The sequence below is a fragment of the Felis catus genome, chromosome D3, assembly GCF_018350175.1.
Source record: "Felis catus isolate Fca126 chromosome D3, F.catus_Fca126_mat1.0, whole genome shotgun sequence".
NCBI classification, from domain to species: Eukaryota; Metazoa; Chordata; class Mammalia; order Carnivora; family Felidae; genus Felis; species Felis catus.
In genome coordinates, this window is record NC_058379.1 from 56136415 (window position 1) to 56155638 (window position 19224).

The 19224-nt window shown below is 40.1% G+C and overlaps 1 protein-coding gene across 35 annotated transcripts in view; it reads left to right on the plus strand.

Annotated features, from left to right (window-relative positions):
* DTNA (dystrobrevin alpha) overlaps window positions 1-19224 on the plus strand; it is a 355973-nt gene that overhangs the window by 252340 nt on the left and 84409 nt on the right. For all 35 annotated transcript variants that reach the window (XM_019815144.3, XM_023241871.2, XM_019815145.3 and 32 more), the window contains one exon: window positions 7512-7725. In XM_019815144.3, the coding sequence (XP_019670703.1) occupies window positions 7512-7725 (214 nt within the window). The remainder of the gene's footprint in view (window positions 1-7511; window positions 7726-19224) is intronic.

A 19224-nucleotide genomic window follows, 5' to 3' on the forward strand; every position in this document is an offset into this window, starting at 1 on the left:
CACGTTGACATATTCTTTTCTTCTCATGAGCTGAGGCTTTCTGAATGTCAAGATGAGTAGTTGATCTGGAAGTCAACTAAACTAGTCATCACTCTGGTACAGTCTCTTACAGATTTCTATCATCACACCCGTTAAGAGGAAAACAAACCTGAGGGGCACCTGGGTGGCTCAGTTAAGTGTCCAACTTCCGCTCAAGTCATGATCTCACGGCTCAGGAGTTTGAGCCCCACATTGGGCTCTGCGCTGACAGTTCAGAGCCTGGAGCCTGCTTCAGGTTCTGTGTCTCCCTCTTTCTCTGCCTTTCCCCCACTAGCACACTCTCTCTCTCTCTCAAAAACAAAGGAAACATTTTTAAAAAGAGAAAAACAAACCTGAAATTATAGAAGAAATCTTATATTAAGGGACAAACATCTTTATCACTGACAGAGTGGAGCGAAGAATTGGAAGAATTGGGAGGTTATAGTTTTATCGGAATATGAAAGTAAATGTTAATGCCTGTTTTCTCTCAAAAATAAGAATAATGCCTAAACTGTAGATGGTGCTTCAGAGTTTACTCTTTTCCATGTAGTTTCTGTTGTGCCCCAGAACACCTGTAAGAAAGTTTGATATTATTATTCCTGTTGTGCATGAAGAAACACTTGAATCCAAGTCCACGATCTCTAAGCCCATTTTTCTCTGTAAGAGAAACTAGATTGTTGTTGCCTACGCCATGCTCCTTGCTGGGTCCCTCTGTTCTCCACCACCTGTAAGTTCTGTGTGCTCGGGGACCTGCCTGTCTTCTTCACTCTAATTCTAGAACGCAGAAGAATACTGAAACATTATAAGGGCTGAATAAATACTTATGAATGAAGTTGTTAGTCTCTCTAATGGAAGGCTAAGATAGAAGGCTGGTTTTCGCCTGGCCGAGACAATGAGTTTGAAGAGGAACCTGAAGTTGTTCCTGACACTCACAAGGGGACATGTTCTTCTCTCCACCTCCTCACACCCTGCCCATGTGGCAGTCTGACCCACATGGGAGGCTCCTTGAAAGCATTCTTACTTAAATCTAGTTGGCATTTCGAATACTGACTGAGACTTGGCATGTGAGAGCTGTCCTGGGAAAAACTCAATGCTTCCATGTGTGCTCCTCTTAGTGCTAAGGGCATCAGAATTTTATTGGAAAACTAAGTGAATGAATCTCCATAATGAAATCTCCTATAAGCCTACAAACATATTTTAATAATCCACTATGTGAATGAACACAGTTCGACACTTCAAACCTGCAGTATAACCTAATCGGAAAAAGCACCTGAACTCGGTTCTCCTAATCTACAGAGTGGTCACAATGGGAAATTCCTGCTGGGGAATTTTCCTGAAAGTCAGGAAACTTAGATCTGGCGAGGGAAGAATTGGTTTCAGGAGAAAGAACCTACCCCCTTTGCGATGGGATTTGATGAGTAAGTCAACATCAGAATTCTCCCTGCTTGCACCTGCTTGTCTCAGAGATTGGAAACCGAATCCTAACAAAGCCTCAGACAACAGTTACCGTCACTTTAAGCAAGGTGGGTGGGGGTTGAGAGGGTGTATGCATGAGCGTACACATACACACATACACACCCCTGTCTACACACTAGTGTGTGTGTGCGTGTGTGTATACATATATATATATATATATATATATATATATATATATCCCCAGTGGTATATCAACAGGTTATATCAATTCCCAGCGTAACTGCAGTTTACTTTTCTCCCAGGCAAGAAAGCACATCATGATGCAATGAGTGACCTTCTTATAGAGGTGAATCACACCCCCTCTAAAACAATGTATATATACATGATTATATAAATCATTCTTTTTTGAGAGAGAGAGAGAGAGGGAGAGAGAGAGAGAGAGAGAGAGTGTGTGTGTGTGTGTGTGTGTGTGTGTGTGTGTGTGTGTGTGAACCAGGGAGAGGGGTGGACGGAGAGAGAGAATCCCAAGCAGGCTCCATGCTTAGTGCAGTGCCCAACACAGGGCTCTATCCCACGACCCTGGGATCATGACCTGAGCCAAAATCAAGACTCAGACATTCAAGTAACTGAGCCACCCAGGCACCCCATAAATCATTCTTAAACTGCATAAGTTAACTTATAGTTATCAGCTCCTTGTAACACACTTCACAACCTATGAGAACGTAGCAGGCTGTCTTAATGCCAAAGGACAGAGAACCACTGACTGTCAGCATACCTGTCATACTTAAACTGCCTGGGGATGTTAAAATGCAGTTTCTGGTTCTGGGGTGGGGGCCTAAGATTCTGCATTTCTAATAAGCCTAATGCCTTGTGACTCTAAGTATGGTCCTGGACCAGCTGAGGCAGCACCAGGGAGCTATTTTACAACCTTGTAGGTGATTCCAGTGTGCAGCCATTGTTGAAAGCCACTACACCAAAAGGACCAGAGTTAAGTCGCTATGATTGTTTGTTGACCTTCCCCAGCTGGAAGCCCTTTGAAAGCAGCCTAAAGGTTTCTAAATCTGTGATTATCAGAATCACCTGGAGAGCTTTAGGAAACGCTTTTCCCACCTTCCTAAATTTTGAAATCAGTAAGAGGTATAATGTGGGCTTGGAAATTTTGAGATCGCTGCATGCTTTTAAAAAAAAAAAAGTGCCGTGCTTAGATTCACTGACCTGGACCCAATCTCTGTGATGTGGTCCAGGTAAGGCCAGCCCTGGACTAAATAATGAAACAGACTACATCCTAAAGTTGTTTTTTTTTTTTGATATTCCTACCCTTTCTGTACCTTCTCTTCCATCTTTTACCCTATTTATATGATTCTCCTACTTCTAATAAAGTTTATGACATCAGTCATTTCTACCTAGATATAAATGAGTTTGGTATTTTTGCACTTTGCCCAGAGATACTTGGATTTAAGTCATTGCTAACAGTGAGCTAAAGAGTTCATTTCTGGGGTGCCTGGGCGGCTCGGTCAGTTAGGCCTCCAACTTCAGCTCAGGTCATGATCTCACGGCTAGTGAGTTCGAGCCCTGCATTGGGCTCTGTGCTGACCGCTCAGAGCCTGGAGCCTGCTTCAGATTCTGTGACTCCCTCTCTCTCTCTGCCCCTCCCCTGCTTATGCTCTCTGTCTCTCAAAAAATAAATAAGTGTTTAAAAAAAGTTCATTTCCTAAAAAAAAATAGTGTAACATCGGCAAACAGATAAGAAACATCACTTGAGAATAGCAAACTCCTCTCTAGCCACATACAAACACTTCCCCCCACACCCCTGCCTCTGACCAAGCCCTTTTCTACTTAAGTTGCCTGAATTTAAAACAAACTGCTGAAGCTTTGTATATTTCCATTTATTTATGAATACAAACTTTTAGGTATTAATAGTGTCCAAAATTAACATTAATATTATTTGTAAGATTCTATGAAGTACTAAATACTACCGTTAAGAACACGTTTATTTTTGATATGGTTAATGTTAACCAAATAATTTTATTATACAAACTGTTGCCTTATCTAGTATATTAGTATAAAATGGATGCAGTTTTATAGATGAGGAAACCCCACTTCGTCTCGTCTGTGCCTAATAGCAGGTGCTCTATGACGGACAGTTAAAGCTTGATGGCTATTTAGCAAAGTGTGCACAGTGCCATCTAGTGGTATTCAGTCATCACTGCAAAACCTAAATGTCCATTTTCCAAAGTGATTTTGATGGCTCAAGAGTAAACATCTTTATACAACTGTCAGACTTTTAAAACAGACTTCCTAATAGCTTCCTTATGACTCTAAACTTAGCACATTTCTTAGTGCTTCTACTGCATTAAGCAGAAGACTTGTGATACCTTTTAATAATAATTAATAGGTATTAAATACTTCTATGCACTGAGCACTGAGTTAAGTGCTTTCTATGGATTGTCTCATTTGATCCCCCCAATAACCCTGCAGTGGAGCAACTCTTGTTGTCCCCATCTTACAGATGTGGAAACTGAAACTTAAGGACATTAAGTGATTTGCTCAAGGTCACATGGATAGTCGATAGGAGAAGCCAGTCGAAACCCAACCTACCGTCCAGGAACCTGCACTATTCTGCACTGTAATCTGCATCTCCCAAAGCAGTTACCAATGGAATAAAATTTCTGATAAGTCTTTATGAAAGAGGGCCTTCCTCACCAGGTCTCTAATTATCAAACACGGTAAAACCGACTCAAACTCCACTAACTGAGAACGTAACGACAGTTAAACTAAATATTATCTGTCTTTGGGGCTGAGATGTAGTTTGGCCTTCTTTTGTATGGCCAACACGATATATGCTCAAAATTACATGTTAATTAACTTATCGAATTTGGGGGCACTGGGCTGAAAGTTGGGTTTGGATTCACAGACCTTGTAAGTTGATAATGGCGTAGCATTTATCAGATATAATAGCGTAGCATAGATCAGAAGGTGTTTAATTATCTTAACACTAGTAGTTCTCATTTGTTGTGCACCTCTGTGCCAAGCTCTGTGACCAGCACCTGTGTATACATTTTCTCTTTTCTCCTCGCTATAACTGTCTCTGGATGGTTTTCTCCTCATTTCTAGAAAGGAAACCGTAAAGTATATAGAGGAGGAGTAACTTGCCCACAGTTTTATAATTATTAGTGGAGCCAGGGGTGAAACTTCAATCTTTGTGACTGCAAAATCTGTGTCTTTTGCCACTCTTGGAAAATAAGTATTATAGTGTGCATGATTACAGTTTTCTGTGTACCGCCATCCCTATGCAAAAAGACCATCATCTCTGCTGGGATGACGGTAACAGGCTCCAGCCACTTCCCCCGTGCATGCCTGTCCACCTCCATTGCTTTCTGCCCTTACTGTCCGAAATGATAGTTTTCAGCTGCATTTCTGAGCGTGTCACTCTATTTAACACCTGTGTCTTCATACTTTTAGTGTAAAGGCCAAAAGATTTGCCGTAGCCACAGTACTCCTCCAGCCTTATCTTATTCCTCTGGGCCCTTCACGACCATCTCATAATCCCATTTTGTATGTAGCACCCTGTCCACCACAACAGGTCATCATTTCTGATTATCTGTGTAATTGTGAGTCATGTCCAAATCCCCACCTGTTAGTTCCTTGAGGCAGGAACAACATCTTTGCATCCTGCACCCAGACGTATCCCCAAGGACTAGATCCAGAGGATCTGTACATCAAACATAAAGGGAATAATTATAGGAACCCAGTTCCTGCAGAAATTAATTTAATTCCTCAAGAAGTTAATTAAACAAACAAACAAACAAACAAAAACTTATAGATGCCGTCTACCTGGAAGTACCTTGGATGCTGACTTGAAAAATTGGATAAATAGCATTAAGAAATACAAATAATTTCCTTGTAGGACATACAGAGAAGGTTATAAATTTGGAATCCCATAAGTCTGAATTTATCCAAATCTAATAGATATGTAAGTATTTCAGTTAGAAAGTGATTTGTATTCTTCTGTCCCAAATGAGAGATATGCTGGAAAGTTGTTTTATTCTGTTTTTTTTTTTTTTTTTTAGTTTTACATGATTCACATTGTACCTTTGTTCAAGTGCAACATATTGTCCTGTGTGTCAGGCATTACCACTTTTGACTTCATGATTTTTCCCATGTAAGGAGCACTGTCCTCACTCTGCAGATAGGGACAATGAAGCTCTGTCTTCAAGGCTATGAGGGCATGCACTTGAAGTAGAAGGGCCGTATTTAGACCTCGGTCTTTGGACTTCAAGTCCAGTGCTCATTTGGACTCCCAAGTCCAGAAGTTCAATACATGTTAGTGTTTTTTTTAATATAGTGTCAAAAATGAGTAAAGAAGTGGGAAACTAAAACTTACGAGTAAGTAGAAATGCATACGTGGAGTGCACATTTTTTAGGAACTGAAACCTAAGTGTGTATTTCATTGAGAAAGACAACATACTTAGTTTCAAGAGCAAAAGCATGATGAAAAGTGAACCTTAAATATGGCGAAGTTGTGGGGACACTGGAATTCTCATACGTTGTTGATGTAGATGTGAAATACCACAACTATATCGGAACACACCTGGGGAGTTTCTCAAACATTCAACATATACCAACCATACAACCTAGCCCATTTCATTTCCAAGTATTTACCAAGAGAAATGGAGCTTATGTCTATACAAACATTTGTACATGGCTGTTCATAGCAACCTTATTCATAATAACCACAAACTGAAACAACTCAAGTGTCTATCAACAGGTGAGTTGATAACCAAATTGTGATCTATCCATGAACAGAATGCTATTCAACAATATTAAGGAACAAACTATTAATACATGCAACAAATGTGGATGACTCTCAAAGTAATTATACCAAGTAGAAGGATCCAGACAAAATAAACGTACCGCATGATTCCAGCTATCTAGAATCCTGGAAAACCATTTTGGAAAGTATATCTGTGGTTGCCTGGGGTGAGGAGTGGGCTGGATTAAAAGGAACCAGAGGAAACCTTTGGGATGGAGACGATCACTGTCCTGATTGTGGCAATGCTTTCTGGAGTGTTATAACAAGGCTTGAGCATGACCAGGGAAGAAATAGAAATGGAATTCTTGACACTAGTGAAAGTAACCATGACTTAAGTTCTATGAGTTAGTCAATAGTGTAGCCAAGAAGCTGTTCTTGACCAGGTTAAATAAGTGATCCGTGACTTAATTCTGCTGATAACTTTTCCTTTTTCCCCTGCCTGTCTTCCCACCTTCCTTAACTTTCTCTTTTTTTATTTCAAACCTTATACTATGAAAAATATATAAATAAATTAAAATATTTTAAATAAACGCAGGTTTGATATCTTTTCGAATGCTAGAATTTAAGTGCTGGTTTTGTGTCTCTTTCTTTCAAGGGGTCGGTGTGTACAGTGGGAAAATGCTTTAAAGCCAGAGAGACTTGTTAATTTTAATCACAAGTGCCATACACTTCAAAGTTGCTAAGAAACTAGATCTTAAATGTTCTCACCACAAAAAAAGAAATTATAATTCTGGGACATGATGTGTTAGCTAATGCTAGGGTGATAATCACATTGCAATATATAAATCTATCAAATCAATATGTTGTATACCTTGAAGTTACACATACACGATGGTGTATGTCAACAGTTTTTATTTCAGCGTTTTTTGAAAATGACGTGGATAGACGTGGATTTGAAAAGCAGTTTTGCCATTGACTGGCCTTGGACCTTTGCATTTGTCAGTTAACTTCCCTGGTCCTCAGTTTCTCATATGTAATGTAAAGATAGTAGCTGCGTTTCAAGGGTCACGTTGAAGATTAGAAGTAACTATCTACTGTGGTTTTCAGGAAACAATTTTCTTGGTATTATACACGGTACATCAAGTCTTTGAGATCATGCACTATCTATGTACATTTACTTATGTCAACCCCTACAAGAGTTGAACTCATATTGAGGACTTCGAGGTGCCTTGACAAAATAGGACAGATGGTACGTGTCAAATAATGAGTTTACCTTTCCCTGCATTTTGGGCTGATGTGTTCCCTCTGCTTTAATTGTATGTAGTGCACCTGGTGGACATTTGGAACGTCATAGAAGCGTTGCGGGAAAATGCTCTGAACAACCTGGACCCTAACATAGAACTCAGTGTGGCCCGCTTGGAGGCTGTGCTTTCCACCATTTTCTACCAGCTCAACAAACGGATGCCAACCACTCACCAAATCCAGGTGGAACAGTCCATCAGCCTCCTGCTTAACTTCCTGCTGGCAGCCTTTGATCCGTAAGCTCCCTCTGAATAGCTGTTCCCCTCTGCATGTTTGGTCTCTCCCTCCTCTTGTCCTTCTTGGTCTCTTCCAAATGATTTTCTAGAGTAGCTGGCTGCCTCTTTTTCTGGATCAGAAACTTATCTCAATAAAACCTGTCTGTGTTTAACATAAATGTTAAGTGCCATGGGGGAAGAAAACAGTAAAAAAGTGCCACAGGAAATTGAGGACAACTGTTATTTTGTATGCCGACCTTTGTTTAACTCATCCCGTGCTTCCTAAAAGCTACAGATGCTTGAAAGTGTCGCGCGACGGCATGCCCTGTGGAGCAGTTTAATGAAGCGTGCGGTGGAAGGATGTTTTCAACTCTCTTCTTTGCAGATTGCCTAAGACAGTGTTTCTGAGGTGTCATAACAAGATCCTAGAGCAAACAGAGAGATTGAAGAGGGTTTCTTGATCAGCCTAGCGAAAGGAGCCATGGCTTGCGTTAAATGGATCGGTCAATAATGTGCCACATAAAACAGCGTAATGCCTTCCGCACATGATAATTAAATCTCGGCCTCGTTATCTCATAATTTTGTCTCAAAGAATGAGAGAATTTCAGAGCTGGCTGAAATATTAAAGACTGTTCTTCCAAATCTCTCATTTTGCAGATGAAGGACCCGAAGCACAAAGAGGCTGTCCCTTGACCAGTGTCTCTCAGCATGTTAGTGGCAGAGTAGGGATTTAGGTATTCAGCTAAGATTTCTTTTCCAAGGCATATGTGGCAGCCTTGTGAACTGTAAAAACTCCCCTGAATTACTTTATCAGCCTAAGATTTCAAAAGGTCTTTGGCTGATTGCCTTTAGTCTAGATATGGTATCAGCATCCCCACTTTCACTACTGGTTTTGAATATTAAAACGGAAAATTGCTAACTTGACCTTTCAGCAATCACATTTTAAGACTCTCAAAAGATTTTGCTTAGTCTCATTGTCTGGCCAATGCTTGGGAATATCTAAGCCTGGCACTGGAGATGTTCCAGCCAGGCTAATGTTATCATGCCGCTCACGAAAGCTACCAGCTGTCACTTTACAACCTAGAGTGGTAACAGAATTATCCGTGCTTGGTTTGACCTGTGTAGAGTATTGTCTCATGATGTTTAAATTTTGAGTAATTCTCGACTTGAAATAAACAGTTCTGAAACAAGCAGTCCGGCTTGATAGATCCCACGCTTAGCCTGTGCGGACTTCAGAACTGATGTACTGCTTTGGCCTAATCACTATGGTAACCAAGTGGCAGGCAGGTAGAGAAGGCTATGGTTCCACATGACAGGTGACAGAATGGAGCCAGGCTATGGAATTTCTGTAATGGCATTTCCATCCTCCCCCCTTGACAAGAGCACAGAAGCTTTCAGACTTGCCACTAGTCTTCAGGGGGGCTTATTTGTTATAAGTGGAACAACGGAGAATGTAAAAAGAGAAATAGAATTCTTGCCAGATCTTAGAGTATTGCTGGAGGATTCGTAAGGAATCAAAGATAAAAAAATAATTTGTATCCACTCCATAAATATAGAAACTGGGCCAGATCAATATTAAGGAAGGAGGACCTTGTGAAATATGTTAGAGTTATAATATATACATGTCTCATATTTTATATGACATATCATATCTCAGTATTTCTCATAACATGAGAAATACACAATAGAGTTAGATTTTTCACTTCTGTTTAGAAATATTGGGAAGATCACTTTTAAAAAATAGGGCTGTAGATGTTCTCTAAGTAGCTACTGATAATCATTTCAAGGTTGATGACTATCCCAAGGTCAGGAGCCATCAACGTGCACGTTCACATGGAATATCTGTTTGGTTCTTACTCTTCTTAGAGATAAAAAGGGCCCTGATGTATACTTTCAGTAATCTCATTATAGTAGATTTTTTAAAACATCCACATAGAGAAATCTCATTTTACAGATTTACAGACACATCCATATAGAGACCCCAGTCTACAGATGCTTCTGCCTTCTCTGTTTTGGCATTGCAAATGAGTATAGGCAGTTCTGCTGATTCTCAAACTTCCATCTGATGGCTTTTGAAAATCTAGACGATGTGGGATGTGAGCCATAAGGAAGTATCAGTAGCTGGAAAGAGACTATAACCGGAAATATTCACTGAAAAGTGAATGTAAGAAGCGAAACTTAAGAATAAAATGAATGTTCAGTTCAATTTCTTATAATAGTAAACTCCTGTTTCTCCAAACGAGATCCAGTATGGAAATCTGATGTTGCTTCCTACCACCTATCCCACGACAGAACCCAAGCATTTAAGGGAGCCTTCTGCATTTTGGTAGACGTGAATGAGCCTAGTACATCAAGGATATGCTGTTGCTCTTATAGAATCACTGAAACATTTGGGAGATTTTCTCATTTGCTGTAATTTGAATGAACATTTAAAAAAAAACCAAAAAAAGTCTAAAATAAAAATTTAAACTTGCATTCTAAAGAGATTATATATACGTGTATTTTTTTTTTTGAAGGAAGGACAGTATAGCAATTTAAATTCATGAAGACTGAAAATAAGAACTGAAACTTGGTCATTATTTTGGCAATGCCTTCAAATTCACCAGACCCGGCTGGTGGAGTCTTCCATGAATATGGTAACCTGAAATGAGGTTCAAAGCCCACTGCACTTGCCTGTATCCTTTAGAACCAGACTTGCCTTCTCGCAACCATGCCTCCCCCAAAATATCACTCTTTCCCTTCTCTCCCCAGAGAAACACCTGCGTCTCAGTCCTCCCCCAGACATGCTCAGTGCAGACCACAGCTAGCTTCCTGGTTGCAAGGTTTCTCCACCAACTCAGCCTCTTAGAAGATAGAGGGCATTGCTACAGATGTAGGATGATTTCTCGAATGTTAGGAGCTAGGATTCATGCCCAGAGACTATGCTTATGTTTGCCATTCTGTCTCTGAATGTCAGTCCCTTGAGTCTAGAAGATGTTTTTCCTGACTTTCCTCCTAAAAATGGCTGTATCCTAGCAAGAGTCAACCAGTGGTCGATGACCAATCAACTTCTAAGCAGACCTTTCCATCCCAGACACTGTCTCCTCCAGAGTCCCTAGGAAAATGACAGGTGTACCTGGGAAGGGTGGGAAAGGTGTCAGAATCGGGGATGAGGGACTGAGAGTGAAGAATTAGAAAACAGCCAGAGCCAGTCTCTGTATCTCATCTCTTTTCTTCTGCACACCCCAGGAATTAGCCTGCCTCTTTCCCTTATTTGCTAACAACCTGGAGGCAGCTTTTCTTCCCACTGTTAACTATTATTTTTTAGGAAAACTGAGAGTAACAAAAGAAAACCAACATGGCAGAAAGTTACAAGATGACAATAATTTTTTTCAACAGCTTTATTGAGGTATAATTGTGACCTTGACACTAATTCTTAAAAGTCTATATTGACCTTTCAAAGAGATGGGGTCACAAACTGATCCGCTGTGAAGCTCTTCACCTCTCATGGCTGAGTTGACCCCCCTCCTCCCCAGGTCCTACTGTTCCTTTCAAACGATTTTGTTATTCTTTTATGGTGCATGTCTTCCTATTTATATGACTGCCTCCCACAAGCTACTATACAGTGGGACCATGGCTTACTCTTTGTATCCACAGCACCTGAGACAATGTCCAGCTCATAATGAATCTACGAATGAATGAGTGAGTGAATGAATGAATGAATGAATGAATAAAGATCAAAGATTGACTTTTCTTAGCTCAACACACTAATTTCTTTTCATTCTTTTTCTGAAACTAAGTCCTCCTTAATCTCTAATATATTACCAAGACTAGGGAGTCCAGGTTTGCTCTGTCACCTAGATTCATACCCTCTATTTTTACTTCTGTTCCACAAGAGAAGAAAACAGATGGCTGTGACTACTAGTGTGGGAGTATCCTATTTTCACAAAAGACTTCCCTGTAGTTCTCGTACTCCCTTCTTCATTTCTTGGGAAACATGAACAACAACTTTAGTCTGTTGACTTAATCTCATTTCAATTCACTAGATCTTCTTTCTTAGGGAAGTTCTTCCTAAGGTAGATTAGGTGACAGTGGCCTTGTTTTTAGCAAATGTTATTTTCACATATATTCAGCCATGCAAATCTCATAGGAGGACAAGGATAAAGATTAAAAAGAATGGTGGTGTTCCTCTTCTCAGGTGTCACGCTATATTCTTAAAGCCAGTTCTCCAATGATAGTAATAATGTACTAAGGTAATCAGTAATTATATATACTAATAGTGATTATGTACTAATGTAATTAGTAATCATATTACTCATTGTGGTAATAGCTAATACCATTTATTGTTTGCCCACAGTCCTACTGGTTGGGCACTATGGGATTATAACTTTTCAGGTTGAGTAAGCGATACGGCTGGGACGTGTGGAGGTTACATAGTGTGTAGGTAATACAGGGTCACACTAGGTGAGGTCAGTGGGGAAGAAGAATCATTTGTTTCAGGCATCAGTGTAAGTTCAGCTGTATTCATGCTTTCTATTACATTTTTAAATGAGAAATTAAGGTACTTTTCCCCCCAAACTTACCCAGATTTTACAGGATATTTTTATGATGCCCACATTCCTAACCTTTCCAGTTTGTGGTACTCAGACATGTCTGACAGAGTGTATGTGAAGGAAATATTTGGACTTAACACATATTACATTGTAGATTTAGAGTCAGTTTTATGACAGCCATCCAGAATTCCAAATCTATCATATAATAGTCTTTCACAGAGAATACAGAATCCCCTGTTTGACGTATTGCACCTTGCTGAGCCATTTGAACATCCATTCCCACTCCTGAGCTTCCCCACACACCCCCTCCAACGCTCTGAAAGGTACCACAGCACTATTTCAGACTCGTGGATATAAAATATTCTGGAACTCTGCCCAAATCCGTCTGCCTTTTGCGTTTAAAAAATAATTTTGATGTTTAATGCAAGATGTAGTACAAAGGACACAGCCCTTTCTCTGCGCACCAGTGAAATGGATGGTTCACATTTGAGGCTGTGTGGTTGTGTGAGAGCAAAGGAAAAAGAGACGAGGTCTATAAAACCAAATGTTCTTTTTTCTTTTTATTGTCTATACGGCTAGAACTAGATATTTAACCTAGAGTTTTCTTGGTGATTTTCTTTCGTACCACGTCTTAAACTCAAGACTTCCACAGAACATTCTCCTCTAATCGCTAAAATTTTGTTCTAGTAGAAAATACTTTGTTTCAAGGTTCCTGCTTGTCACGAAAATAGACTCTCTCTGAAGAATTTCCACAATTGTAGGTAAAATGAACATTCTTAATGTCACTTGCCTTTATGTCAGACTTATACTTTGCGTGAGTGGCAAAAAGAGTTTCATAGGGGTAAAGGAGATATGTCCACAGTGTTGCCTCCTTCCATGCTGGAGAAACTCCCGGCAAACTCGCGTGGCCAGGTGTTATGACGAATTCTTTCCCCAAATGTTTTGCTAACATGATGGGAAGGCCAAAGAGATGCCACAGCCAATTAAGGGATTTCTATCTGTGCACATGTTAACTTCATCATCCCCCAAATAAGAGTAATTATGTATGTGCTTACTTCCAAATTCAAGGTGTCACATGACCGCACAACCTAATATTATGGACCGTAAGGCCAATCTTCATGACCTTTCTCAAGCATTTTAGTATTTCTCAATAGAAAACTTAAGTGGTAAATCGAAAAAAAATCCTTTTCACGTGTGCATCCATTAACTTAACTAACATATATTAAGAGCTTGCTTTGCACTGGGTGCCATGATAGGCTGGGGATGAAAGATGAGTGGGGTGAGGTCCCTACCCTCTGAAAAACATGCTGTATTAAAACTAACCGGTGTCAGGGTGCCTGAGAGCTCTGTCGTTAGGTGTCTGACTTCGGCTCAGGTCACAGTCTCACAGTTCAGGAGTTCAAGTCCCTCACTGGGCTTTGTACTGACAGTACAGAGCCTGCTTGGGCTTCTCTCTTTCTCTCTATTTGCCCCTCTCCCACTGTCTCTCTTTCAAAATAAATAAACTCTAAAAAAAATATTAATGAGTTTTGATTCTTTTTCTCTGATAAACTATGAGCAAACTGAGGGTGGGAGCCATACGTTATTCATCTTTAGATCCCCAACCTGTGAGACATGGTCAATAAATAATTGTTGAGTTATGAAATGAGTGATCCCTATGAACAAAATGACTCCCAGATAAATAAATGAGTGACGATAGAGGCATGTTTTGGAAGAAAAAGGAGGAAACAATTTTCTCAGTTAATTAAGCTACCAAAATGTGCGAGAAAGAAATTTGAGTTCTGTGCTCATCAAAATGCTTACCAAATGTTTTTGTGAAATATGTTGGTAAAAGAAGAGCTTCTGGTTTCAGTGCTCTCAAATAGAAAAATAATTCCATCAGCCTGTTCCAAATAGAGTCAGAATCCAAATCTCACTTTCAAGGACTTAAAATTTATCATGAGACTCTCTAATTTCAAACAGGAAACTCACTTGGCAACTTGGAGGAAATTTACATTCTGTTCTGAATTCAGCCTAGCATCTCAGACCTATCAATATCTATTTGTTGTTTTTCCTTCTTGTCAAAAGCAGATTTTCCCTCCCAGACAACTTTTCCCTAAAACGAATACCTTCTTAGTTCAAAGAAATCAGTTTCTCTCTTTTTGAGGTCATGAAAAAAGCCCAGTGTAATAGTTACTCACTTTTTACTATGATGAATGAGTCAAACCTTAAAGTAATGTATGTTTTTTAAGACAGACACTCTACAAATCTCTGTATATATTTTAACTAAAGGGTGTTTTCTTATTTCCATTTTTTAATATTTTTTAAATGTTTATTTATTTATTTTGAAGGGGGGAGCGTAGGAGGGTGAGAGAGAGAGAGAGAGAGAGAGAGAGAGAGAGAGAGAATCCCAAGCAGGCTCCATCCTGCCAGCACAGACCCCAACATGGAGCTCAATCTCATGAACCGTGAGATCATGACCTGAGCTGAAAACAAGAGTCAGATGCTTAAATAACTGAGCCACCCAGGCGCCCCTCTTGTTTCCATTTTGATTGGTTACCTCTTAGGAAAATTTGCAAGTTTTCAGAGTGAAAAAACAAAGTATAAGGGAAATAAAAGATTTAAGGAAACCTTGATTTATAAAGCAATTTCAGTTTGCACTTTTGCTAATTTTCTGATTGTCTTAAATACCTTTCGAGGTGTTAATTACGCACCAGCATAGCAATTTAATTGGGTAGTTTTTGACCTCAAGCTAAATAGGAAAGTAAAGTTTGTATTGGCAAAAGCGTCCGGCTGATTGGCCTAAAAAAATAGAATATATTCCATTCTGCTAAAAACCAAATAGTGGGAAAAAAAGAGGAAAGCATGTATTATGCGTTGTGTTCCTGCTCTACATTAAAAGGGAAAATATTAAAATAAAATTTTTACTTAAAAAAAATTTTTTTTAACGTTTATTTATTTTTGGGACAGAGAGAGACAGAGCATGAACGGGGGAGGGGCAGAGAGAGAGGGAGACACAGAATCGGAAGCAGGCTCCAGGCTCTGAGCCATCAGCCCAGAGCCCGACGCGGGGCTGGAACTCACGGACCCCGAGATCGTGACCTGAGCTGAAGTCGGACGCTCAGCTGACTGAGCCACCCAGGCGCCCCTAAAATTTTTACTTTAAAAGTACAATTTTTTAAACAAAAAATGATAGGCCAGTAGTACATTTCACTTTAAAGTTTTTGCTGTACCTTCTACACTACCAATCAGTCAACTGCACTAGCAACTTTTCTCCACCAAGAATGGCTCATTGTCAGTCTTGTCATTGATTCGAAGGCCCAGCCCACCCATCAAATGGACGGTTCTGATAGATACACTGTATACTGCATGCAGTATTCACAAACATACCTGGCTCTGCTCTTTCTTTAGATGGCGATTAGAATTGCACGTGGGGAAACGTGGGTGGCTCAGTCAGTTAAGCGTCTGACTTCAGCTCAAGTCATGATCTCAAGGTCCTTGAGTTCTGTGCTGACAGCTCAGAGCCTGGAGCCTGCTTTGGATTCTGTATCTCCCTCTCTCTCTGCCCCTCCCCGGCTCATGCTCTGTCTTTCTTTCAAAAATAAGTAAACATAAATTTTTTTTTTTTTTTAAAAAGGCACACATGAAGTTGGAGATGTGCTGCCATAGCTCTTAGTACAAACAGAAGCATAGACTTTTTCTAGCACTCTTCCTAGTGTTGCCGTTCCAAGGCTGTTTGGCCTGCAGCATTAGGGACAATCTACGTTTTTCATCCTCAGTACACTTTGGCAGGTCTTCTTCCGGAATTGTGGCCGACGGCCAACATTCCATATGGGCAGTTTTACTGCTTTACTCCTAGAGGCATTGCGTGTGCAGACTCACTTTGGAACAATATGCTGCTTTCCTGCTGGTTTGCACTAGACTCCTGGGAGTTTCCTGTTATCCATCCTCCTGAGCTTGACTTTCCACTACCTAGATACTTAAGGGATTTCCCAATCTGTTTGTGAATCACACGGCCCTGTTAGGGATGATTCCTGATGAGCACAACTCTTGTACTTCTCCCCTCGGTGTGCACCGATGTCTCCCTACTCCTTACTTGCATTGTTAATGCCACTTTGTCTGTCTGTCTCTCTCTCTCTCTCTCTCTCTCTCTCACACACACACACACACACACACACACACATACACACACACACACAGGACCCTGATCCCAAGATGAGTTTAAGTAATGGCCCTCGGTGTGGAATCTTGTCAAACGTCTTTAGAAAATCTCTCTCCCCAACCCTTTTCTTCATCCTGTTTTATCTACTGAAAATGTTCTTTAAAAAGATCCATTTGTATTTAAGTCCTTGGTGTGTCCCCCTTTTCCATTGTGACATCATTCGTCTCCACTCACTCCTTAAATCCCTTCAAGATTTATCCACTGCTAGGGCTGAGCAAGGTCTAAATTCACCCAATATTGGCGTGCTTATGGAGATCTACATTCCTGCATACCCCCTGAATCCTTCTTTGTGACCAGGGTCACCTTTGCAATATGGCACAGTGGCTTGCATAACAATACATTCCAGTGGCCTAATTTCACCCTTGAGTTCCTGCAAAACTCTCATTGAACTGCCCTCCACTTGGTGATTTATCTAGATTTATTGTGTCAATTTGGCAGAATAGCTCTGATACAACCACTCCTGGATGTAATAGCATTAATCTTGCATTTCCAAGAACAATACAGAACTGGCGATCTCCCTAGGATCTTCTTCATTAAAAGCTAAGGCTTAAGAATTCATCTGTGAGCTATCATCATTTCATCCTGTGGAGAACTCTCTGTTCCATCATTATCTGTGGTCTATCCTCTTTCTTGAGTTCAATTGTTCTCTCTGATTCATTGAAAGAAACTTGTATTGCTCTTGAAATCTCACATATAATGCTCCTCAATTTCTCTGCATTTTGAAGGAAACCTTATCATTGGCATTTCTCCTGTTCTTCCACATTTTGTAGATTTCCCTGTTCTCATAATTTGAACCATGTTTCAGCTTAGGAAAGGGAACTAATGATTTCCTAGAATAAATTTTTGATACTTCAAGTTATCCATGCAGTTGGGAATACAATGCACATGGAATAATTCTGAATGAGGTTTTTTTTTTTGACAAAAGCATCGCGTTTTTATTACAGCTTACCTGCTCCCAAATTAGCAAACAACTAAATGAGTGGCCATTTGCAATTCTAGGGGCACCTATTATAAAGATTAATAGTCATTAATTAATATAAGAAATATATTGTTCACTAATTATGGGGGAGACGAAGTACAAGGCTGTAGAAATTCAACTAATTGAGAAGACATACATGGTCTCTGCCCCCCAGGAATCTCACAGTGTGGGGTCAAATTACATGCAGATATGTAAATAAAAAAGGTCACTCAGTGTGATAGGTGTCAAATAGTAAGTAGAAATGGAGGGAAGAGCATTTGCCTGCACATCCAGGGGAAAAGCTGTTTTCAGAGCAAATGGAGTGATGATATATGGAGCTGAGTCTTTGATGAACAGGTGACAGAGTCCTGGGCAAAAGGTGGTAGGAAGGGCAGAGGCATTGAACATGGGACTATGGAGTGAGGTTCAACAGAAATGGTAGCAGGGAAGACTGGAAAACACAGATAAACTTGTAATCATAGCCTGTAGGCAAACGGAAGCAATTAGAGTTTTAAATAATGAAATAATATCATCAGGGTGCCTGGGTGGCTCAGTTGATTGAGCATCCGACTTCGGCTTAGGTCACGATCTCTCCGTTTGTGGGTTCGAGCCCCACGTTGGACTCTGTGCTGCCAGCTCAGAGCCTGGAGCCTGCTTCGGATTCCATGATTCCCTCTCTCTCAGCACTGCCCCCCCCCCCACTCGCATACTGTCTCTCTCTCTCTTCTCTCTCAAAAGTTAACATAAAAAAAAAATAATATGGTCGATTTTGTGATGTGAGTGTGCAAGCAGAGCTATCATTTAAGAAATTATTACAGTGTTTAAGCAAGAGCTGATAAAGCAATGACAGTTGGAATGCAAAGCAGGGAATGGCCTTAATGTACAGTTCAGACATATATTTGAGTCCCTCACACATTTGAGGTGGTGGTGAATTAAGGAAGAGAACAAAGTCAAGGTTAACCCTTTCCCCAGAGTTCATTTTTGGGTAACTAGGTGCATGGTGAGTCTGACAACCAGAAGAGAGACTAACAACCAGAAGCAGATAGTAGTGGGTTGGTCTGAGTATTATGGGAGGGCTTTGTAAGGATAACGAGCTCTACTTTGAACATACTTAGTTTGACATGAGGTGTCCAATAACTAATTACATAGATCTGGTGCTTAGGCTTAGAAATATAAATGGGAGAGCAAACAGCATAGGGCTCAGTCACTTTCACATTCTGGCTGGCTGTATTTGAGGTACTATGCTAGGAATGACAGCAGCAAGGGTGAATAACATCATCTATCTCTGGAGTCTAATAAGGAACAAAGACACAATTGTTTATTGCACCTTATTCTTCTAAAATGTCATATATACGGATCTTAGTCATATAAATGATTTATTCCATATATTAAACCCTTGTCAGTACTGACTTTACTTACATTTAAGCCACATTATTATTTAAAATAACTCTGTTGATCATTCTTAAGAGGAGCAACTATCAGAGAAATGAGTTACTAATGTGATACACTTTCTGATTCCAAGGATACAAGAACGAACAGTTTATCCCAGCTGCAAAATCATTTAGCTGAAATATTATACTTCTTACAGTGTGCCCTTTATATCACATTTTGTGAAGGACGAGTCAGTTACACTTCCTGAATCGATGAAGATTTGGCAGCTCTAATGTCAATTTGGTAGAAGGAGCTCAAACAGAGCTCTTACTTTTGCCCCTTTAAAATATCAACTCTCTTTGGAAAGTAAATGTATCACACAAACACAGTCAGCTTGTGGGTCGGAAATGATGGGTGAAGAAAAAAAAAGGTGTGATGGAAAAATCCCCATAGTTACT